The sequence below is a fragment of the Macaca fascicularis genome, chromosome 3, assembly GCF_037993035.2.
Source record: "Macaca fascicularis isolate 582-1 chromosome 3, T2T-MFA8v1.1".
In the NCBI taxonomy this organism is placed as follows: Eukaryota; Metazoa; Chordata; class Mammalia; order Primates; family Cercopithecidae; genus Macaca; species Macaca fascicularis.
The window spans coordinates 53261704-53285415 of NC_088377.1; the positions used below are offsets into that span (position 1 = coordinate 53261704).

Here is a 23712-nt window from a genome sequence, read left to right on the forward strand (position 1 = left end):
ACATGGTGAAACCCCATCTCTACTCAAAAATACAAAAATTAGCTGGGCGTGATGGTAGGCACCTGTAATCCCAGCTACTTGGGAGGCTGAGGCTGGAGAATCACTTGAACCTGGTAGGTGGAGGTTGCAGTGAGCCGAGATTGCACCACTGCATTCCAGCCTGGGTGAAAGAGGGAAACTCTGTCTCAACAAAAAAAAGAAAGAAAGTGAGAGGAGGAGTCCTTTGGAGTGGGACCAAATGAAGTTGCCCTTGAAACTGGGAAGCTGGAGGCTTTTTCTTGCCTGTGCGGGCTACTGGTTCAGTGCGTAGGATCATGCACCATCTATGAGGGTTCCAGGCAGGGCTGTTGTCCCCACCGGCGGGGATGGGGTGGCTGGGATGGAGCTTGTGATTTTCTGGAAGAGACAGGCTGACTTCTTGTTGGCACTGGAACACACTGCCAGGAGGGTGGCGGGAGAGGCCGGGGAGGGAGGGAGAGGAGAGAAAGAGGGAGGGAGACAGAGAGGGGAGAGAGGAAGGCCGGGGGTGGGAGGGAAGACAAGGGGTGGGGGAGAAAACGAGGGAAGGAGAGAGACAGGGAGGGGAATGGAAAGAGAGAGGGTGGGAGAGAGGGATAAAGAAAGAAGGAGGGAGAGAGATGGGGGTGGGGTGGGGAGAAAGAAGAGAAAGTGGGAAGGAGAGGGGAGAGAGAGAAATGGAAGGAGAGAGGGAGGACCTTTTTTTGTTGTTCCTTAAGGAAAATTCAAGAAATAAAATAGGCCAAAGGACATAATCATCTCAATGTCTCTTAATGAATTGCAGGAGTATTTCTAATCAGGTGGTGTCCGTTTACACCTTCACCAATAGACAAGCTTCCGGGGTTTTATTACAGGTTTCACACCTAGATGCTGTTTCGCTAAGCCCCGCCCCTTCAGAATTGCCCTGTAGCTGCTTTAACCCCTTCTCTCCTGGAGTATAAAGAGGACCCTCTGGCTTCTCCCTAAGATGAACTTGGGTTTCCAAACCGCTCCAAATGTCCTCACCCTCCCCAGCTTCCCTTCCAAGATCTGTTATGTGAAATGCAAAAGCCAGTCTTGACACCCTGAGAATGCTGGCCTTTGTCAGCAGATGAAGCGGATATTGTCGAGCTGGGACAAAAGTGCCCTTGTGATTTATGGAGACCAGGCGTCCTCTGTGGGGTCCGGGGGGGGGGGGGGGTGGGCACCAATGGGGCCCGGTGGTGGGAGGCACAGCCCAGCCTCCACCAAGGAGGCTGGGGCCAAGAGAATCGCGAGGGCTCGGGTATGTTTTGGAAATATCTTTCGTGTTATGGGTTCTTGCACTTTTAGCACAGTCCTGGGGGGACGTCGAGCGGGAATCCCAGGGTCCTTTATTTATTCCTCATCCTGGGGGTCTCCTATGTACAGGATGCTTTGCCTACAACCAGTGACAGCCTGCAGGGGAACAGGAACAGGATGGGCCCCTCTCCAGGAGCAGGTCCTTGAAGAGGACCTTCAAGGTCAAGGGCTGCTAGTTGGGGGTGGGGGGGTGACAGAAAAGAAGCGAGGTGCCCATTGCTACCCCAAGCAGGGGCCGGCGAGGGAGGATGGCTGCAGCCCACCCCCCGCCCTGCACTGACCCAGCCGGGACACAGCAAGGGGTGGGCATCAGGCCCCACGCCCCTCGCCTCCCCAGACTCTCTCTTTCCCTGAGCAATTCTGGCTCATGAATCTACTCTCCTCGCCTTGTTCACGGAAGATGACGCCTCCTCTCTCTCTCTCTCTCTCTTTCTTTCTCTCTCTCTCCGGCTTCTTCTTCCCTGTGCCCCCCTCCCTGCGTCCCCGCCCCCCGCCCCCCACCCTGCGTCCCCGCCCCCCACCCCCCACCGTGTCCACCCTGGGTGGACCAGACCCAGACGCAGCTGGAGCACGCGCGCATTGGGGAGCTGGAACAGAGCCTGCTACTGGAGAAGGCGCAGGCCGAGCGGCTGCTCCGAGAATTAGCGGACAACAGGGTAACCGCACCACTGCGCCACCGCACCCGCCTGGCCCGCCAGCCACCTTGCCCTTTGATGCCCTCTCCGGCTTCTCTGTTTCATTATTGACTCTCTTTCTTTAGCTGCTATCATCTTTTTTTTTTTTCTTTTGCATCCCCTTGGAGGAGGGAAGTCAAGATTTAGAAATGTGCTTATGTGGCCGGGCGCGGTGGTTCACGCCTGTAATCCCAGCACTTTGGGAGGCCAAGGAGGGTGGATCACCTGAGGTCAGGAGTTCGAGACCAGCCTGGCCAACATGGTGAAACCCCATCTCTACTAAAAATACAAAAATTAGCTGGGCGTGGTGGCTCATGCCCATGATCCCAGCTACTTGGGAGGCTGAGGCAGGAGAATCGCTTGAACCCGGGAGGTAGAGGTTGCAGTGAGCTGAGATCGTGCCACTGCACTCCAGCCTGGGTGACAGAGCAAGACTCCGCCTCAAAAACAAAACAAAACAAAAAGAAATGTGTGTATGTTCCCCAGCTCAGTGTTGCTTATTGGGGTGGAGTTGGGGGGGCGGGGGTGGTCTTTGTTTTTTGGGACTTGGCTCCCCAGCTCATGGCCCCAGCAGCTGAGAACTTTCTGCGAGACCCCCCATTCCCCCCCCCCATGCATTGCCACGATAAAGTGTTGGGACCCTTGGGAATGTCCCACCCTTATGGAGGCAGACCCAGAAACCACTGATCCACGCCTCCTGCCTCCCCAGCTGAGGAGGCTGGGGAGAGGAAAGAGTCAGGAACTGTAAATCTCTTCCCGGATTCTCTCACCCAGAGAGCCTGAAACATGGGGGCAGGAGGGGCTGGGCTGAAGGACCTGGGGCTGAGGAAGTGGTGGGACTTTTGGGGGAGCAGAGGTGTCCCCAGGGAATGGGGCTATGATGGGTTCCGAGCCATGGAACAGCTCTGCATGTGGGTGAGGCTTCCAGAGTCCTAGGGCATGGTTCTGAGTCCCTGCTCCAGGCCCCGCAGTCCCCTCCAGGCTTACCATGCACGCCTGGGACCCGGCACTCCGCAGGCATTCACATCCGAACAGCCGGCTGGCCCCCAAGCAGTCCCCCTGAGAGGAAGCTAAAACAGGCAGCAAGTGATTACTGGAAAAGCATCCGGTAAACACTATGTAGCGTGGAAGGAGCAGTGGTCAGTTTCTGCATGTTGGCCTCAGTGTACAAGTGGTTGTTTGCATGTGTGCAGGTGTCCGAAGACACACAGGGTCCATTTGCACACACTGGCCATTGCTCAGTGACTATGTGCTTGTACGGTACACACTCATGTGCATGAAGACTGAACGCACAAACTGACCCAGTCACTGTGGATGGGCAGGAGCCCTCCAAATGCATCTTGAACTAGGGTTCAATCTGATGAAAACACAAAAACAGGGCTGGGCGTGGTGGCTCACACCTGTAATCCCAGCGCTTTGGGAGGCCAAAGTGGGTGAATCACCTGAGGTCATCTGAGGTCAGGAGTTCAAGACCAGCCTGACCAACATGGTGAAACCCCATTTCTATTAAAAATACAAAAATTAACTGGGCGGGGTGGTGCACACCTGTAGTCCCAGCTACTTAAGAGGCTGAAACAGGAGAATCATTTGAACCGGGGAGGTGGAGTGAGCCGAGATTGCATCACTGCGCTCCAGCCTGGGCAAGAGAGTGAGACTCCATCTCAAAAAAAAACAAAAACCAAAAAACAAAAATAGGTTTATTGAACTAAAGGATACCTTCAGAAATAAAATGTATAAAGCTTGTAATAGATTTAAAGCTTGAAAATATCTGATTTTCGTATCTATGACCATCAACGTGATCAAGGTGGTTTTTTGGAGAATGGAGCCTCTAAGAGTTTTTTGCTGAAAGATGGGTCTGGGAGCACCCTGTTCTGCTTTAAGCATTAAACTGGACCCTTCTTGGCCACTGCCTCCAGCCAGCCGCCTGGCTGGGGACCTTCCTAGGGCAGGATAGTGCAAAATTCACTTTGGCCTCTGCTCTTCAAAAAGAATGTTAACAACAACAAAAAAAATATCTTAATAAAAATACAAAGCACGAACTCAGTTGGGCGTGGTGGCTCATGCCCACAGAGTCCCAGCTGCTCTTGAGGCTGAGGCAGGAAGATTGCTTGAGCCCAGCAATTTGAGGGTGCAGTGAGCTATTATTGTGCGGCTGCACTCCAGCTTGGGCAACATAGCTAGACCCATGTCTCTTTAAAAAAAAAAAAAGGCTGGGCGCTGTGGCTCACACCTATAATCCCAACACTTTGGGAGGCCAAGGCGGGTGGATCACTTGAGGCTTGGAGTTTGAGACCAGCGTAGGCAAAAGGGTGACACACCATCTATACCAAAAAATACCAAAATTCCCCAGGCGCATGGTGGTGAGTGCCTGTAGTCCCAGCTACTCGGGAGGCTGAGGCAGGAGAATCGCTTGAACCTGGGAAGTGGAGGTTACAGTGAGCTGAGATCACGCCACTGCATTCCAGCCTGCGTGACAGAGCGAGACTCAAAAAAAAAAAAAAAAAAAAAAGCTGTAACCTCAAATAGGTGGTTTCTTTTAACCACCAATTTGTCCAAGCCACCTAGGTAGAGGAGTGGCGACAGCTGGCTCTGAATCTTTGGGGTACAGCCAGGGGAATCTTTCTGGATGCTATGATGGGCAGGGCCTCTATGTCCAGCCCATACTCAGGAGGGAGTGGGGGCCTTTCCCTTCCCATGACCACCTGCTGGGGTTGGTGTCCTCTAGTGGAGGCACCCCGACCCCCACCATTGTGCCCTCCTCACCTTCCAGCCAGCCAGCCAGCCCGCTGATCCCTGCCTCCCTCTCTCCCCGCAGCTGACCACAGTGGCGGAGAAGTCTCGGGTGCTGCAGCTGGAGGAGGAGCTCACCCTGCGCCGCGGTGAGATCGAGGAGCTCCAGCAGTGCCTGTTGCACTCAGGCCCCCCGCCCCCCGACCACCCCGATGCGGCCGAGACCCTGCGGCTGCGGGAGCGCCTGCTCTCGGCCAGCAAGGAGCACCAGAGGGAGAGCGGGGTGCTGCGGGATAAATACGAGAAGGCCCTGAAGGCCTACCAGGCGGAGGTGGACAAGCTCCGCGCAGCCAACGAGAAGTACGCACAGGAGGTGGCAGGCCTGAAGGACAAGGTTCAGCAGGCCACCAGCGAGAACATGGGGCTCATGGACAACTGGAAATCCAAACTGGACTCGCTGGCCTCGGACCACCAGAAGTCCCTGGAGGACCTCAAAGCCACCCTGAACTCGGGCCCAGGCGCCCAGCAGAAGGAGATCGGCGAGCTGAAGGCGGTGATGGAGGGTATCAAGATGGAGCACCAGCTGGAGCTGGGTAACTTGCAGGCCAAGCATGACCTGGAGACCGCCGTGCACGTGAAGGAGAAGGAGGCCCTGCGGGAGAAGCTGCAGGAGGCCCAGGAGGAGCTGGCCGGGCTGCAGCGGCACTGGCGGGCCCAGCTGGAGGTGCAAGCCAGCCAGCACCGGTTGGAGCTGCAGGAGGCCCAGGACCAGCGCCGGGATGCCGAGCTGCGCGTGCACGAGCTGGAAAAGCTGGACGTGGAGTACCGGGGCCAGGCGCAGGCCATCGAGTTCCTCAAGGAGCAGATCTCGCTGGCGGAGAAGAAGATGCTGGACTACGAGCGGCTGCAGCGGGCAGAAGCCCAGAGCAAACAGGAGGCCGAGAGGTTGCGGGAGAAGCTCCTGGTGGCTGAGAACAGACTCCAGGCTGTGGAGGCCCTGTGCTCCTCCCAGCACACCCACGTAGGCACCTGCCTGTCCTGCTGGGGTGGGAGGATCAGGCTGGGGAGGGCTTGGGCGTTTGCTGACTTCTGTTATATAGCCCAGGAAGCCATTTCCCTTGTCCCTGAGAGCATGCCTGGGTCAGTCAAGGAAGGGGTCACCTGGCCAAGGAGCTCCTTGGCCCTCTGTTAGAGGGGCAGCACGCCCCGGTGACCAGGGAGAACCGAAGCTGGTCTGAGCTGACCTGGCTGCATCCCCCCGACAGAGCAGGCCTAGAGCGATGGAGAGATGGTGCAGAAAATGGGCTTTGATTTACCCACACATGTCTTAGGGTGCAGGGCTCCTGGGACCCGGGACCTCAGACCCTGTGCCCTGGGGCTGGCACAGACCTGAAGGGAAATTCTGCCCATCCCCCCCCATCTCCAACTCAGAAGCTCACCTGGGGAACCAGCGGCAGCCCCCTTTCTGCCAGTCCTAACGAGACTTTAGCAACGGTGCCAACAAGTACTTCCCCAGAATGTGGGAGTTCCCAGAGTGGGGTCTGGAAGGCTAGAGGGGGTGGCCCTAAAGAGGTCGCTGTCATCAATGTCAATTTTGTTCCAAATCTAGAAATTCCTTAAGCATCTGCCCCTTCTTCCTTCAGCTGAACCCATCCTCCCAGCCCCTCTGAGGAGGTCAACACCCAGGTGGGCTGTGCCCACTCCACCAGGGCCAGGAAGGGCCTTTTGAGTGGCTCTGTGTACCACATCTTGTGCAGGCCCTGTGTGACTCCATTTCACCTTAACACCCTTAGATTGATACTGGCTGCATTTCACAGGTGAGCAAACCAAGACTTTCCCAGATCCCCAGCCGCTCAGTGGCAGAGATCTCCAACCCCACTGCCTGTGGGGCTGACAGAGGGTACCCAAGACGACAGGAATGAATTCATAGGAGGGATGGCTAGCAGCGGACTCTTGCCTGTATGCAAATTGTACTCAGGGATTGTTGAGTTTCCAGTTCCCCCACATACATTATTTTTATTTTTATTTTTATTTTTGAGATAGAGTTTCACTCTTGTTGCCCAGGCTGGAGTGCAGTGGTGTGATCTCGGCTCACTGCAATCTCCGCCTCCCAGGTTCAAGCAATTCTCCTGTCTCAGCCTCCCAAGTAGCTGCGATTACAGGTGTGCACCACCACGCCCAGCTAATTTTTATATTTTTAGTAGAGACGGGGTTTTGCCATGTAGTCCACGTTGGTCTCAAACCCTGACTTCGGGTGATCCACCCTCCTCAGCCTCCCAAAGTGCTGGGATTACAGGCGTGAGCCACCATTCCTGGCTTTTTTTGGTTTTGTTTTTGAGACAGGTTCTTGCTCTGTCTCTCAGGTTGCAGTGCAGTGGCATGATCATGGCTCACTGCAGTCTCAACCTCCCAGGTTTGAGCGAGCCTCCCACTTCAGCCTCCCAAGTCACTGGGACCACAGGTGTGCCCCACCATACCCAGCTAATTTTTATAGTTTTTGTAGAGACGGGGTTTCACCATGTTGCCCAGGCTGGTCTCAAACTCCTAGGCTCAAGCCATCTGCCTGCCTTTGCCTCCCAAAGTGCTGGGATTACAGGGAGGAGGTACTGCACCTGGCCACCCTCATGTATATTCAAACCAGAATTTAGGGCCGGGTGTGGTGGCTTACACCTATAATCCCAGCATTTCAAGAGGCTGAGGCAGGAGGATTGCTTCAGGCCAGGAGTTTGAGACCAGCCTGGAAAACACAGTTAGACCCCATCCCTACAAAAATAAAAAATTAGCCAAGTACAGTGGTAGTGTACCTGTAGTCCCCAGCTACACTGGAGGCTGAGGCAAGAGGATCACTTGAGCCTAGGGATTTGAGGCTGCAGTGAGCTGTGATTGTACCACTGCACTCCAGCCAGGCGCGGTGGCTCAAGCCTGTAATCCCAGCACTTTGGGAGACCGAGACGGGCGGATCACGAGGTCAGGAGATCGACACCATCCTGGCTAACACGGCAAAACCCTGTCTCTATTAAAAAATAAAAAAATTAGCTGGTGTGGTGGCGGGCACCTGTAGTCCCAGCTGCTCGGGAGGCTGAGGCAGGAGAATGGCGTAAACCCGGGAGGCGGAGCTTGCAGTGAGCTGAGATCCGGCCACTGCACTCCAGCCTGGGTGACAGAGCGAGACTCTGTCTCAAAAAAAAAAAAAAGAAAATAAACAAACAAAAAAACCCGGAATGTAGCATGTGGGCAATAAGTTCTCAGGACTTCTGATTCCAGGGTGCTTTTTGTCTAAAAGGAAATCTTTCTGCATCATGCCTTGAGGTCCATTGCAACAGCCTTCCTGCCCCTTCTCCCAGGGGGGGAATTTTTTTTTTTTTTCTTAAGCAATTGCTCTCCCAGGATCCTGAGCTGAAAGGAAAGGAAGAAACCCAAATTAGCTTATGTGCACATGGCCTGATTAGCTGCTCAGGGCAGGCAGAAACAGCCTGCAACTCAGGAACTGAATTCCCTGAGCAGGGAGGTTTGAGGCTGCTGTGATTCCACAGAGCATGGGGGACAGAGGCCTGAGGACGCCTCCCCCAGCCACTGCCCTTCACTCACAGGTGCCCTTGGGCCAAGGAGTAGTAGTGACCTCAGAAAGCCCATCTATTGGCCAGGTGCGGTGGCTCACAGCTGTAATCCCAGCTACTCAGGAGGCTGAGGCACCAGGATGGCTTGAACCCGGGAGGTGGAGGTTGCAGTGAGCCGAGATCGTGCCACTGCACTCTGGCCTGGGCAACAGAGGGAGACTCCGTCTGGAAAAAATGAAAGCCCATCTGTTGATTTTCTATACACACTGGGGCTTCAGTCTAAATGCATATGTCCCCACGTTCAGAGGTTTAGGTCTAAGGACAACTGGATTTTTGGTCCATGTAGTAAATATGGGAATTTAAAAAATTATTTTAGTGGCCGGGCATGGTGGCTCACGCCTGTAATCCCAGCACTTTGGGAGGCCAAGGCGGGCAGATCACGAGGTCAGGAGTTTGAGACCAACCTGGCCAACATAGTGAAACCCCGTCTCTACTAAAAATACAAAAAGTTAGCCAGGTGTGGTGGCGGGTGCCTGTAGTCCCAGCTACTCAGGAGGCTGAGGCAGGAGAATCGCTTCACAATCTAGGAGGCAGAAGTTGCAGTGAGCCGAGATCATACCACTGCACTCCAGCCTGGGTGACAGAGTGAGACTCCTTCTCAAAAAATAATAATAAAATTTTTAAAAACCACAAAAATTAGCTGGGCGTGGTGGCGGGCGCCTGTAATCCCAGCTACTCAGGAGGCTGAGGCAGGAGAATCGCTTGAACCCGGGAAGCGAAGGTTACAGTGAGCCGAGATTGAGCCACTGCACTCTAGCCTGGACATCAGGGTGAGACTCCATCTCAAAAAAAAAAAAAAAAAAAAAATTGAGTGTGTTCCTCATTACTGCATCGTATATAAATTATGATCCAAGGGGCTTAGTTCATTACAACTAATTGAGACTCAAATGGGACTTGGGATGTATGAACAGAAGTATGAGGGGCAGGATGATGGAGATGACTGCCTACTCAGCTCTGTGCTGCCCTGATCTGCAGTGGCAGACTCTGGCTGGCTCAGAGGACAGCCAGCCTGGGCAGGAGACTGGAAACTCCTGCCAAGAGTGGCAGGGAGCCTACTGGTTGTGTTTTGACTTTTGTCATAGTGATGTGTGCCAGGTTGATTTTTTTTTTTTTAATCGGTCTTTTCTTCTTTGGCCTCTGAGTTTATTATTAAAAAGAAATGTTGGAGAGAAAGAAGCTAGCATTTAATGAAGTCCCTCCAGGAGGTGGCCCCAAGCACACTGTGCACACACTAACCCAAAGCAGCCAATGTTTGTTTGATGGATGGGAAACTGAGTCCGGAAGTCTTGTCTCGGAGACAGAGAAACGAATTCCCAGGACAAATTTCTGTAGGCGTCGCAGGGAAGGAGCCATCTGTTTAATATAATAAACATTTTCAACAAAGCAAGGGTAGGAGGTATTCATGTATAAGCTGCACGAGCAGCCTTCAGCGGAGCTGAGTGCAGAGTGGGGGTCCTCTGTTGTCAGGGAGGTCAGACTGAGGATGTCTGCACTCCCTGCCACTGCAGCAAGTCCCTGAGTCCGTCACTGAGGTCCCCCTTTGTAGGGGCAGGGTGTGCAAACTGCAGGTGTGCTTGCTGTACTGGCTGGGGCTGGGGCCAAGGGGCAAAGGCGAGCATCCCCCTTACAGGGGCTCTTTTTGCAGATGATTGAGTCGAATGACATTTCAGAGGAGACGATCAGGACGAAGGAAACTGTGGAGGGTGAGTGGCTGCCGGGCCGGGCGGGACTCTGGGCTCTGGGAAGAGGCTGGCGGGCTCTGCCTTTCTGCTGGGTCACATTTTGGTTTGCATCATCTGCCATTTGGTGAGAGTTAACTCCTGTGTGCAGTGAGCTATGTACTCCTGCAAGGGAGGAGGCCAGTTTACAGAGGGATAGGCATCGCACCAGCCTCCCAAGTTGCTGTCTTTTTTGTTTTTGTTTTTTTTAAACCTTTAATGGAATATTAACCTTCATGGAATATCGAATCTTATTATTTGTTTGATTTATACTTTATTTTTATTTATTTAGTTTATACTTTATTTTTATCTATTTATTTATTTATTTTAGATGGAGTCTCACTCTGTCGCCAGGCTGGAGTGCAGTGGTGCAATCTCAGTTCACTGCAACCTCCAACTACCTGGTTCAAGCGATTCTCCTGCCTCAGCCTCCCCAGTAGCTGGGATTACAGGCGTGCGCCACCACACCCAGCTAATTTTTGTATTTTTAGTAGAGACAGGGTTTCACCATGTTGACCAGGGTGGTCTCGATTTCCTGACCTCATGATCTGCCCGCCTTGGCCTCCCAAAGTGCTGGGATTACAGGCATGAGCCACCATGCCCAGCCGGTTTAAACTTTAAAAACAGGTCTAAACTTCAAATGGTTCAAAGGGCATATGGCAAAGTATTCTCCGTTCTCTATTCTTCCCTCCCTGAAGGTGCAGTGTTAGCTTCTTTATATCCCCTTTCCAGAAATATTTTATGCAGGTACGAGCAACCAAGTGACACAAATGGTATCATACCTTCCATTCTTTCAGCTCCTTGATTTATTCCATTTAACAATGTATCTTGGAGAGGGTTCCTTATCAGTAGTACATTCTTTTACAGGGTACAGAATATTCCATTGTGTGGAGGTACCATTGTGTATTTAGCTGGTTTCCGGTAACAATCACAGATTGTTTCCAGTCTTGGTCAATTACAAAGATGGTAGATTGTTTCCAGCCTTGGTCAATTACAAACACCACTGTAGTAAATTACTTTGACTTCCATTGGGCTCAACCAATTTTAACTCCCACCAGCTGTGGCTGAAAGCCTGTTTCCCCTCAAACTCCATCAACAAAACATTTGATCAGACTTTGTGATCTTTGCCAATCTGAAACATAAAAGGTGTTATCTGATGTAACTTCAACTCACCTTTCTCTTACATGGATGAAGTTAAGAGGTATTTCTATTTGCATTTTTTTTTTTTTTTAAGATGGAGTCTCACTCTGTTGCCCAGGCTGGAGTGCAGTGATGCAATCTCCACTCACCACAACCTCCACCTCCCAGGTTCAAGTGATTCTCCTGCCTCAGCCTCCCAAGTAGCTGGGACTACAGGCGCATGCCACCATGCCCTGCTAATTTTTTTTTTTTTTTTGTAGAGACAGAATTTCACTATGTTGGCCAGGCTGGTCTTATACTCTTGACCTCATGATCTGCCTGCCTCAGCCTCCCAAAGTGCTGGGATTACAGGCATAAGCCACCACACCTGGCTTCTATTTGCATTTCTATTTGTGTCTTTTGACCATTTTTTCTGATTGGGTTATTGATCTTTTTGCTGATTTTCAGAAGCTCTTTATGTATGACATTGCAAACATTCCCCTACTTTGTCATTTGCTTTTTGACTTTTTTGTTATGGTGGTGTTGGCCATGCAGATATTTTAAAAATCAGGCCAGGTACAGTGGCTCACACTTGTAATCCCAGCACTTTGGGAGGCTGAGGTAGGAGAATTGCTTGAACCCAGGAGTTCAAGACCAGCCTGGGCAACATAGTGAGACTCTGCCTCTACAAAAAATACCCCCCAAAAATATTAGCCAGGTATGGTGGCATGCAGCTATAGTCCCAGGTACTTGGGAAGGTGAGGCGGGAGGATCGCTTGAGCCCAGGAAGTGGAGGCTGCAGTGAACTATGATCATGCTACTGCACTCCAGCTTGAGCGACAGAGTGAGACCTTGTCACAAAAAAAAAAAAAGAAATAAATTCTTTTTTAGTTTTAAAAATGTATCCAGTGCTTTATTCTGGTACTTTTTTGTCCTATTTTCTATGCTGAAATCTCTGATCCATCTATAATTCATCCTTATATAAGGTGTGAGATAAGGATGCATTTTTATTTTTTCCCAAAGAAATACCTACTTATCCCAACACTATTTTTGAAAATGGTCGGGCCGGGCGCGGTGGCTCAAGCCTGTAATCCCAGCACTTTGGGAGGCCAAGACGGGCGGATCACGAGGTCGGGAGATCGAGACCATCCTGGCTAACATGGTGAAACTCCGTCTCTACTAAAAAAATACAAAAAAAAACTAGCCGGGCGAGGTGGCGGGCGCCTGTAGTCCCAGCTACTGGGGAGGCTGAGGCAGGAGAATGGCAGGAACCCGGGGGGCGGAGCTTGCAGTGAGCTGAGATCCGGCCACTGCACTCCAGCCTGGGCGGCAGAGCAAGACTCCGTCTCAAAAAAAAAAAAAAAAAAAAAAAAAAAAAAGAAAATGGTCATTTTCTCCCCCCAGCCCTCACTGATTGGAATTACTAACCTTATTGTCTTTAAATTCACTTATGTAATTGACTCTATTTCTGGACTTTTGTTCCATTCCAATGACTTGTTATTCTCTTTATGTGCCAATTCTATAATGTTTTAATTAGTCAAGCTTTGTCTGTGTTGTAATTTCTGGCATGGCTTGTTCTTCTCTGCTTTATCAAAATTCTCTTGGCTATTGTTTAAAAATTAAGCTGAAATTAACATAAAATAGACATGACATGTGCAGGTTTGTTATAAAATTAACAAATGAAAAAAATTAACATAGCATACAATCAGCCATTTTAAAGCAAATACGTCAATGGCATTTAGTGCAGTCAACAATGTAGTACACCCAGCACTTCTATCTGGTTTCCAAAACATTCTCATGGCCTGGATGCAGTGGCTCACACCTGTAATCCCAGCACTTTGGGAGGCCCAGGCAGGAGAATTGCTTGAAGTCAGGAGTTCAAGACCAGCCTGGACAACATGGAGAAACCCCATCTCTACAAAATAAAAGAAAAAGAAATAAAGAAAAAACAAACATTCTCATCACCCCAAAAGGAGAACCCACACCCATTGGCAGTGCTTCTCCATCCTACTCTCTCCCCAGCCCATCACAACCACTAATTTACTTTCTATCTCTGTGGATTTATCTATTTGGAACATTTCATATCAGGAGTTTGAGACCAGCCTGGTCAACATCGTGAAACCCCGTTTCTACTAAAAATACAAAAATTAGCTGGGCATGGTGGTGTGCACCTGTAGTCCCAGCTACGCAGGAGGCTGAGGCAGAGAGAATCACTTGAACCTGGGAGGCAGAGGTTGCAGTGAGCTGAAATTGCACCACTGCACTCCTGCCTGCGTGAGAGAGTGAGACTCCATCTCAAAAAACAACAACAATGCCGGGTGCGGTGACTCACACCTATAATTCCAGCACTTTGGGAGGCTGAGGCGGGTGGATTACCTGGGGTTGGGAGTTTAAGACCAGCCTGACCAACATGGAGAAACCCCATCTCTACTAAAAATACAAAATTAGCCAGGCGTGGTGGCACATGCCTGTAATCCCAGCTACTAGGGAGGCTGAGGCAGGAGAATTGCTTGAACCTGGGAGGCGGAGGTTGCGGTGAGCCGAGATCGTGCCACTGTACTCCAGCCTCGGCAACAAGAGCCAAACTTCATCTCAAAACAACAACAACAACAACAACAAAAACCCAACAACAATGACAAAACAAAACAAAATGAAAAATAACTTCATTCTTTTTCATGACCAAATGATATTCCACTGTATGGACATACCATATTTTGTTGATCCATTTCTCAGTTGATGGGCATTTGGGTTGTTTCTACCCTTTAGCTATTGTGAACAATGCTGCTAAGAACATAGGTGTGCATGTACTTGTTTTCAGTGCTTTGGGGTATATACCTAGGAGAGTAGAATGCTAGGTCATATGAGATTTCTTTTTTTTTCTTGAGACGGAGTCTCACTCTGTCACCCAGGCTGGAGTGCAGTGGTGCAATCTCAGCTCACTGCAACCTCCGCCTCCCAGGTTCAAGCAATTCTCCTGCCTCAGTCTCCTGAGTAGCTGGGATTACAGGTGCGTGCCACCATGCCTGGCTAATTTTTGTATTTTTAGTAGAGATGGGGTTTTGCCATGTTGGCCAGACTGGTCTTGAACTCCTGGCCTCAAGCAATCCACCTGCCTCGGCCTCCCAAAGTGTTGGGATAACAGGCGTGAGCCACCACACCTGGCCTCATATGGTAATTCCATGTTTAAATTTTTGAGAAACTGCCAAACTCTTTTGGGTGTTCTTGCTCATTTTAACAAGTGACTTAGAATCGGCACATCTAGTTCCACCAAAATTTAAAATCAGGCTGGGCGCAGTGGCTCACACTGTAATCCCAGGACTTTAGGAGGCCGAGGCAGGAGGATCACTTGAGCCTAGGACTTCAACACCAGCCTGGGAAACATAGTGAGACCTTGTCTCTTCAAAAAATAAACAGGCTGGGCACGGTGACTCACGCCTATAATCCCAGCACTTTGGGAGGCCGAGGTGGGCGGATCACTTGAGGTCAAAAGTTCACGTCCAGCCTGGAGGACACGGTGAGACCCTGTCTCTACTAAAAATACAAAAAAAAAAAAAGTTAGCTGGGTGTGGCGATGCATGCCTGTAATCCCAGCTACTCAGGAGGCTGAGGCAGGAGAAATTTCTTGAACCTGAGTGGTGGAGGTTGCAGTGAGCCGAGATGGCGTCACTGCACCCCAGCCTGGGTGAGAGAGTGAGACTCTGTCTCCAAAAAATAAAAAAATAAAAAATAAAAATAAAAAGTTAGCCAGATGTGGTGGCACATGCCTGTGGTCCCAGCTACTTGGGAGGCTGAGGAGTTGAGGCTACAGTGAGCTATGATTGCATCACTCCACTCCAGCCTGAGCAACAGAATGAGAACCTGTCTCAAAAAAAAAAAAAAAAAAGTTAAAATCGTGTTAGTATTTTTAGTGGTATTACATTCCCTTTATTATAAATTAACTTGCAGAAGGTGGAGATGTTTCCAGGTACTTGGCATCCATTCTGTCCTTTATGGCTGTGAGGAGCACCCAGGCTTGAATATACATGACTGGTGACCTAGGACACTGTTATTGTTCTCCCTGTTTTTCACTTGAGTGGACTAAGGCTGTGACAGGTTATCTAAGACCATAGTGTCGGGTCCTCTTCTTTTTTTTGAGACAGAGTTTCGCTCTTGTTGTCCAGGCTGGAGTGCAATGGTGCGATCTCGGCTCACCGCAACCTCTGCCTCCCAAGTTCAAGCGATTCTCCTGCCCCAGCCTCCCAAGTAGCTGGGATTACAGGCATGTGCCACCATGCCCGGCTAATTTTGTATTTTTAGTAGAGATGAGGTTTCTCCATGTTGGTCAGGCTGGTCTTGAACTCCCAACCTCAGGTGATCTGCCCACCTCGGCCTCCCAAAGTGCTGGGATTACAGACGTGAGCCACCATGCCTGGCCTCTTTTTTTTTTTTTTTTTTTCTTTTTGAAACCAAGTCTTGCTCTGTCCAGGCTGGAATGCAATGGCGCTATCTCGGCTCACTGCATCCTCTGCCTCCCAGATTCAAACGATTCTCCTGCCTCAGCCTCCCTAATAGCTGGTATTACTGGCACCTGCCACCACGCCCAGCTAATTTCTGTATTTTTAGTAGAGACGCGGTTTTACCATGTTGGTCTTGAACCCCTGACCTCAGGTGATCCGCCGACCTCAGCCTCCCAAAATGCTGGTATTACAGGCATGAGCCACCATGCCCGGCCAGTGTCAGGTCCTCTTCTCCAGGGTGGGTTACCCAGCGAGACGGCTGCAGTGAGGAAGAACTTGGACCCTGGAGGCCAAGTGTGACCCCGTCACAGAGCTCCTATGGGACAGCCACAGCCCTGCCCACTGCTGCTTTGGTCCAGGATCATTGATGCTTCTCGTCTCTCCTCTCTCCCCTAGGCCTGCAGGACAAGCTGAACAAGAGGGACAAAGAGGTGACAGCCTTGACCTCCCAGACGGAGATGCTCAGGGCCCAAGTAAGTGGTAAGTCTCCCTCCCGCAGGGCAGATGCGGGGGGCTTTCACTGGGGCCGTGCCACTTCAGTTGCCAATTGAGTGTGGAGTGGGTCAGTGCCTGGCTCAGGGTCCCCTCCCCGACTCTGCTTTGAGAAGAAAAGGGCTGGCCGGGCGTGGTGGCTCATGCCTGTAATCCCAGCACTTTGGGAGGCTGAAGCGAGCAGATCACCTGAGGTCAGGAGTTCAAGACCAGCGTGGCCAACATGGTGAAACCCCATCTCTACTAAAAATACAAAAATTAGCTGGGTGTGGTGGCTCTCACCTGTAATCCCAGCTACTCGGGAGGCTGAGGCAGGAGATTCACTTGAACCTGGGAGGCGGAGCTCCCAGTGAGCCGAGATGGCGCCACTGCACTCCAGCCTGGGCAACAGAGTGAGACTCCTTTGGAAGGAAGGAAGGAAGGAAGGAAGGAAGGAAGGAAGGAAGGAAGGAAGGAAGGAAGGAAGGAAGGAAGGAAGGAAGGGAGGGAGGGAGGGAGGGAGGGAGGGAGGGAGGGAGGGAGGGAGGGAGGGAGGGAGGGAAAGGAGGAAGGAAGGAAGGAGAGGAAAGGAGAAAGGAGAGGAGAGGAGAAAGGAGAGGAGAGGAGAAAGGAGAGGAGAGGAGCAGAAAGAAAGAAAGAAAAGGGCTAGGGCCAGGTCACCTGCACCAGACAGACATGTACCTGGGGAGCAGTGAGTGGCTCACACGCAGTCCATCCTATAATGCCTCCCTGCCAGATTCTGTCCCCAGAGCCCGCTCTGTGTTCTCTGCACCCTGAAATTCTATCCCGGGTTCCCTCTTTCTGATCCTGAAGACTTTCTGGTTTCTCCCTCTCTCTTTTTCTGTTTTTGTTTTTGAGACAGGGTCGCACTCTGTCACCCAGGCTGGAGTGCAGTGGTGCATCTCAGTTCACTGAAACCTCCACTTCCCAGGTTCAAGCAACTCTCCTGCCTCAGCCTCCTGAGTAGCTGGGGTTACAGGCACGCACCACCATACCCGGCTAATTTTTTTTTTTTTTTTTTTTTTTTTTGAGACGGAGTCTCGCTCTGTCGCCCAGGCTGGAGTGCAGTGGCGCCATCTCGGCTCACTGCAAGCTCTGCCTCCCGGGTTCATGCCATTCTCCTGCCTCAGCCTCCTGAGTAACTGGGACTACAGGCACCCGCCACCACGCCCGGCTAATTTTTTGTGTTTTTGGTAGAGACGGGATTTCACCGTGTTAGCCAGGATGTTCTCGATCTCCTGACCTTGTGATTTGCCCACCTCGGCCTCCCAAAGTGCTGAGATTACAGGCGTGAGCCACCACGCCCAGCCCATGGCCCTGCTTCTTGTTCATCAGAATGCCAGTGGTGGTGGGCATGAGATAGCCCCCCTTCTCGGAAATGGCTGCCACCCTCACTTCTGTCCATCCCCCAGTACAAGGCAGAATTGGTCCCAAAAAAGGTCAGTGGACCTCAGACTCCTCCAAGGTCATGGTGAAAGTGAAGCTTTTCCTCATCCAGGCGACAACATAAACACACATGTGTGCTCCCGCTTCCCACACCAGGAGCCCAAGCGGCTGCTGTGCTTGGTGAGGACTGATCTGTTTATTGTACCTGTTCTCTCAGGCCCCTTGCCACCTGCCTTGTAGGGACAATTGAGACCAATGGTGCTTTTAAAATTATGCAGTGGAGGCCATGCGCAGTGCTCATACCTGTAATCCCAGCACTTTGGGAGACTGAGGAGGGAGGATTGCTTGAGGCCAGGGGTTCGAGACCAGCCTATGAAACATGGTGAGGCCTCATTTCTACAAAACATACAAATTTTGGCCGGGCCTGGGCATGGTGGCTCACATCTATAATCCCAGCACTTTGGGAGGCCGAGGCAGGTGGATCACCTGAGGTGAGGAGTTCGAGACCAGCCTGGCCAACATGGTGAAACCCCATCTCTACTAAAAATACAAAAAAAATTAGCTGAGCATGGTGGCGCATGCCTGTAATCCCAGCTACTCGGGAGGCTGAGGCAGGAGAGTCACTTGAATCTGGGAGGTAGGTGTTGCAGTAAGTAGAGATTGTGCCACTGCAGCCAGCCTGGTGGCAGAATGAGACTCCGTCAGGAAAAAAAAAAATTAGCCAGGCGTGGTAGTGGGTGCCTGCAATCTTAGCTACTCAGGAGGCTGAGGCAGGATAATTGCTGGAACCCGGGAGGCAGAGGTTGTAGTGAGCCAAGATGGTGCCGTTGCACTTCCGGGCCGACAACAGCAAGATTCCATCTCAAAAAAAAAAATTTTGACCGGGCATAGTGGCTCACATCTGTAATTCCAGCACTTTGGGAGGCTGAGTCCAGTGGATTGTTTGAGCGCAGGAGTTCAAGACCAGCCTGGCCAACATGGCGAAACCCCATCTCTAATAAATACACAAAAATTAGCCAGGTGTGGTGGTGCATGGCTGTAATCCCAGCTACTTGGGAGGTTGAGGCAGGAAAATTGCTTGAACCTAGGAGGCGGAAGTTGTAGTGAGCCAAGATTGCACCACTGCATTCCAGCCTGTGTGACAGAGTGAGACTTTGTCTGCAAAAAAACCTCTGCCAGGTATGGTGGTGCACTCCTGTGGTCCCAGCTACTCAGGAGGCTGAGTCAGGAGGATGACTTGAGCCTAGGAGTTGGAGGCTGCAATGAGCTATGATTGTGCCACTGCACTCCAGTCTGGGTGACAGAGCAAGACCCTATCTCTAAAAAAAAAAAAAAGCCCTCAAAACTATGCAGTGGCATATGTCACCTTCATCCCCTGGGAGAATCAGCATCCTGCCCAGGGCTTTGCCCTTGGATGGGACAGAAGCTCACGTGTTCCCAATCCTCTTCCTCCCTTCCCTGCCGGCTGACCCCAGCACTGGAGAGCAAGTGTAAGTCGGGCGAGAAGAAGGTGGACGCCCTCCTGAAGGAGAAGCGGCGCCTGGAGGCGGAGCTGGAGACTGTGTCCCGGAAGACTCACGATGCCTCGGGCCAGCTGGTTCTCATCAGCCAGGAGCTGCTGCGGAAGGAGCGGTGAGGCGACCGTGGGGCCGGCTGGGTCCTCCCTGTGTGCCTGGCCTTTGCTCCACTTCTTGACATTAGCTCATGTTATCTCGGGGCAGAGAGGGGCAAAGCTAGTGGGCCGGGTGGCTGATCACCAGCAATCACCCTGTTCTCCTCTAAGCTGCGACAAAGTCTCCAAAGCCGCCACACGGTTCTCCAAGCAGAGCATGCAGAAAAGAGTAGGGCCAGGCACAGTGGCTCATGCCTGTAATCCCAGCACTTTGGGAGCCTGAGTCAGGAGAATTGAGCCCAGGAGTTCAAGACCAGCCTGGGCAACATGGTGAGACCCCATCTCTCTAAAAAAAAAAAAAATTAAGCTGGGTGCAGTGGCTCATGCCTGTAATCCCAGCACTTTGGGAGGCCATGGCAGCCAGATCACCTGAGGTCAGGGGTTTAAGACCAGCCTGGCCAAAATGGTGAAACCCCGTTTCTACTAAAAATACATAAATTAGCTGGGTGTAGTGGTGTGTGCCTGTAGGGCATGAGAATTCCTTGAACCCGAGAGGAGGAGGCTGCAGTGAGCTGCGATCGTGCCACTGCATTCCAGCCTGGGTGACAGAGCAAGACTCCATCTCAAAAAAATAATTATAATAAAGTTTTTGTTTGTTTGTTTGTTTGTTTTTTGCCAAGCCTGGTGTTTTGCACCAGTGGTCTTAACTACTTGGGAGGCTGAGGCAGGATGATCTCTTGAGCCCAGGAGTTCCAGGCTGCAGGGAGCTATGTCACACCACTGCACTCCAGCTGGGGCGATAGAGCAAAAAACCCTATCTCTTAAACAAAAGAAAGAAAGAAAAGATTAATGCCTCCCAAAATGTTTGGTCTCAGGGACCCCTTTAAACTCCTAAAAATTATTGAGGATCCCCAAAGAGCTTTTGTTTATTCTATATTTACCACATTAGAATTAAGACTGAAAAATTGTGAGATATGAATCCATCTTAAAATAAGAAGCGAGGCCGGGCATGGTGGCTCACTCCTGTAATCCCAGCACTTTAGAAGGCTGAGGCAGGAGGATCACTTGAGCCAAGAAGTTGGAGACCAGCCTGGTAAAACCCCATCTCTACCCAAAATACAAAATTTAGCTGGGCATGGTAGCACACACCTGTAATCCCAGCTACTCAGGAGCTTGAGGTGAGAGGATCACCTTAGGTGGGAAGTCGAAGCTGCAGTGAGCCAAGGTCTGGCTACTGCACTCCAGACTGGGCAGTGGCAGGGCGGATCACGAGGTCAGGAGATCGAGACCATCCTGGCTAACACGGTGAAACCCCGTCTCTACTAAAAATACAAAAAACTAGCCAGGCGAGGTGGCGGGCGCCTGTAGTCCCAGCTACTCGGGAGGCTGAGGCAGGAGAATGGTCTAAACCCGGGAGGCGGAGCTTGCAGTGAGCTGAGATCCAGCCACTGCACCCCAGCCTGGGCGACAGAGCAAGACTCTGTCTCCAAAAAAAAAAATAAAAATAAAAAAATAAAAAATAAATAAAATAAAATAAAATAATAAGCCAATTGCATGTAACATAAGTAGCATGCTTTTGATAAAAAGTAACTATTTTCTGGCCGGGGTGGGGTGGCTCACGCCTGTAATCCCAGCACTTTGGGAGGTCGAGGTGGGCAGATCACCTGAGGTCAGGAGTTCAAGACCAGCCTGCCCAACATGGCAAAACCCCGTCTCTACTGAAAATACAAAACATTAGCCGGGCATGGTGGCGTGTGCCTGTAATCCCAGCTACTTGGGAGGCTGAGGCAGGAGAATCGCTTGAACCCGGGAGGCGGAGCTTGCAGTGAGCCGAGATTACGCCATTGCACTCCAGCCTGGGCGACAGAGTGAGACTCCATCTCAAAAAAAAAAAAAAAGTAACTATTTTCCAAAACAAAAAATATTTACTGGGAAGAGTGGCATTATTTTAAATTTTTGCAAAATCCTTGAATATTGGGCTTAAAAAGAGAAACTAGATTCTTGCATCTTTTTCCATGTTCCATCTTTGCAATTTGCGCTTTTGGTTGAACTATGTTCTAAAAATCTGACCTTACATAGATACGTAGTTAGAAAAGAAGGGAGTATTTGAATATCCCTTTCAGATCATGGTTAGTATGTCTACTAGCCCCAGGGAAAACCTATCATACTCTGAAGAGAAGTAATGAAAATAGCTTTATTATTATTATGAAAACAGTTTTGAGCCATAGATCCCTTGAAAAGGTCTTAAGAGATCCACTGGGATTTCCCCAGACCACACTTTAGCATCCAATGAGCTAGATTCAGTCTATAGACATGGTTTGTGTGGTCCCTATGAGCCTTTAAGAAATTAGACTAGGCTGGGCGCGGTGGCTCAAGCCTGTAATCCCAGCACTTTGGGAGACCAAGACGGGTGGATCACGAGGTCAGGAGATCGAGACCATCCTGGCTAACACGGTGAAATCCCGTCTCTACTAAAAAATACAAAAAAAACTAGCCGGGCGAAGTGGCGGGTACCTGTAGTCCCAGCTACTCAGGAGGCGGAGGCAGGAGAATGGCGTGAACCCGAGAGGAGGAGCTTGCAGTGAGCTGAGATCCGGTCACTGCACTCCAGCCTGGGTGACAGAGCGAGACTCCGTCTCAAAAAAAAAAAAAAAAAAAGAAATTAGACTAACATTTAAAAATCAGAAGATGAGGCTGGGCATGGTGCTTCACTCCTGTAATCCCAGCACTCTGGGATGCCAAGGCGGGCAGATCACTTGAGCTCAGGAGCTTGAGACCAGCCTGGTCAACATGGTGAAACCCCATCTTTACTAAAAATACAAAAATTAGCCAGGCATAATGGTACACACCTGTAGTCCCAGCTACTCAGAAGGCTGACGCAGGACAGTCACTTGAACCTGGGAGGCGGAGGTTGCAGTGAGTTGAGATTGTGCCACTGCACTCCAGCCTGGGCGACAGCGTGAGACTCTGTCTCAAAAAAAAAAAAAAAAGAAAAAAGTTAATTAATTAAATAAAATAAAAATCAGATATTACAAAAACTCCAGATTTCTCCACATTCCCTTAAAAAATGGGAAGATCTGGCCAGGCATGGTGGCTCACACCTGAAATCCCAGCACTTTGGGAGGCGGAGACTGGAGGATCACTGGAGCTCAGGAGTTCAAGACCAGCCTGGGCAACATAGCAAGACCCCATCTCTAAAAAAAAAAAAAGAAAAGAAAAATAGCTGGGCGTGGAGCACACGCCCGTGGTCCCAGCTACTCGGGAGGCTGCAGTAGTAGGATTACTTGGGCCCAGGAGGTCAAGGCTCAGTGAGCCATGATCACACCACAGACGGGGTGACAGAGTGAGACCCTGTCTCAAAAAGTAGTAAATAAAAGGCCGAGTGCGGTGGCTCACGCCTGTAATCCCTGCACTTTGGGAGACTGAGGCAGGTGGATCACCTGAGGTCAGGAGTTTGAGACCAGCCTGGCCAAGATGGTGAAACTCCATATCTACTAAAAATACAAAAATTAGCCAGGTGTGGTGAAGCACGCCTGTAATCCCAGCTATTTGAGGCAGGAAAATCGCTTGAACTTAGGAGGTGGAGGTTGTAGTGAGCCAAGGTCGTGCCATTGCACTCCAGCCTGGGCAACAAGAGTGAAACTCTGTCTTAATAATAATAATAATAATAATAATAATAATAATAATAATAAATTGGCCGGGCGTGGTGGCTCACACCTGTAATTCCAGCACTTTGGGAGGCCGAGGCAGGCGGATCACGAGGTCAGGAGATGGAGACCATCCTGGCTAACACGGTGAAACCCCGTCTCTACTAAAAATACAAAAAACTAGCCGGGCGTGGTGGCGGGCGCCTGTAGTCCCAGCTACTCAGGAGGCTGAGGCAGGAGAATGGCATGAACCCAGGAGGCGGAGCTTGCAGTGAGCCGAGATCGCGCCACTGCACTCCAGCCTGGGCGACAGAGCGAGACTCCGTCTCAAAAAGAAAAGAAAAATAATAATAATAAATAAAATTAAAAAAATAATGACAAGACCTGCCAGCACAGGGCAGACTTCCAGCATGGCGGTCACCCCATCATAGTTGGGAGCCCCTGCCCCCTTCTGATGGGCGTGGGCCCCCTGAGTCTCCTGGGGAGGCCCCACTTTCCCTTCATTATTTTTCTTACTCCCAATTCCTAGACAGGGTCCCCCAGCCCCTGTAAGCATTTGCTTTTCTTTTTTTTCTTCTTTTGAGGCGGAGTCTTACTTTGTCACCCAGGCTGGAGTGCAGTGACGCGATCTCAGGTCACCACAACCTGCACATCCTGGGTTCAAGCGATTCTCCTGCCTCAGCCTCCCAAGTAGCTGGGATTACAGGCGCCCGCCACCACGCCCGGCTAATTTTTAGTAAGGACAGGGTTTCACTATGTTGGCCAGGCTGGTCTCCAACTCCTAACCTCTAGTGATTTGCCTGCCTCTGTCTCCCAAAGTGCTGGGAGTACAGGCGTGAGCCACCGCGCGGGCCCAGCATTTGCACTTCAACCCAAGTTAAAG

The 23712-nt window shown here is 50.9% G+C and overlaps 1 protein-coding gene across 10 annotated transcripts in view; it reads left to right on the plus strand.

The window, feature by feature from the left end:
* CLIP2 (CAP-Gly domain containing linker protein 2) overlaps positions 1–23712 on the plus strand; it is a 115066-nt gene that overhangs the window by 80184 nt on the left and 11170 nt on the right. For 5 of the 10 annotated variants that reach the window (XM_045389722.3, XM_045389721.2, XM_045389723.3 and 2 more), the window contains 5 exons: positions 1890–1994; positions 4828–5763; positions 10005–10062; positions 16089–16172; positions 19046–19202. In XM_045389722.3, coding sequence (XP_045245657.2) covers positions 1890–1994; positions 4828–5763; positions 10005–10062; positions 16089–16172; positions 19046–19202 — 1340 coding nt within the window. The remainder of the gene's footprint in view (positions 1–1889; positions 1995–4827; positions 5764–10004; positions 10063–16088; positions 16173–19045; positions 19203–23712) is intronic. The other 5 variants (XM_074034766.1, XM_074034769.1, XM_045389724.2 and 2 more) reach the window with 1 other exon arrangement.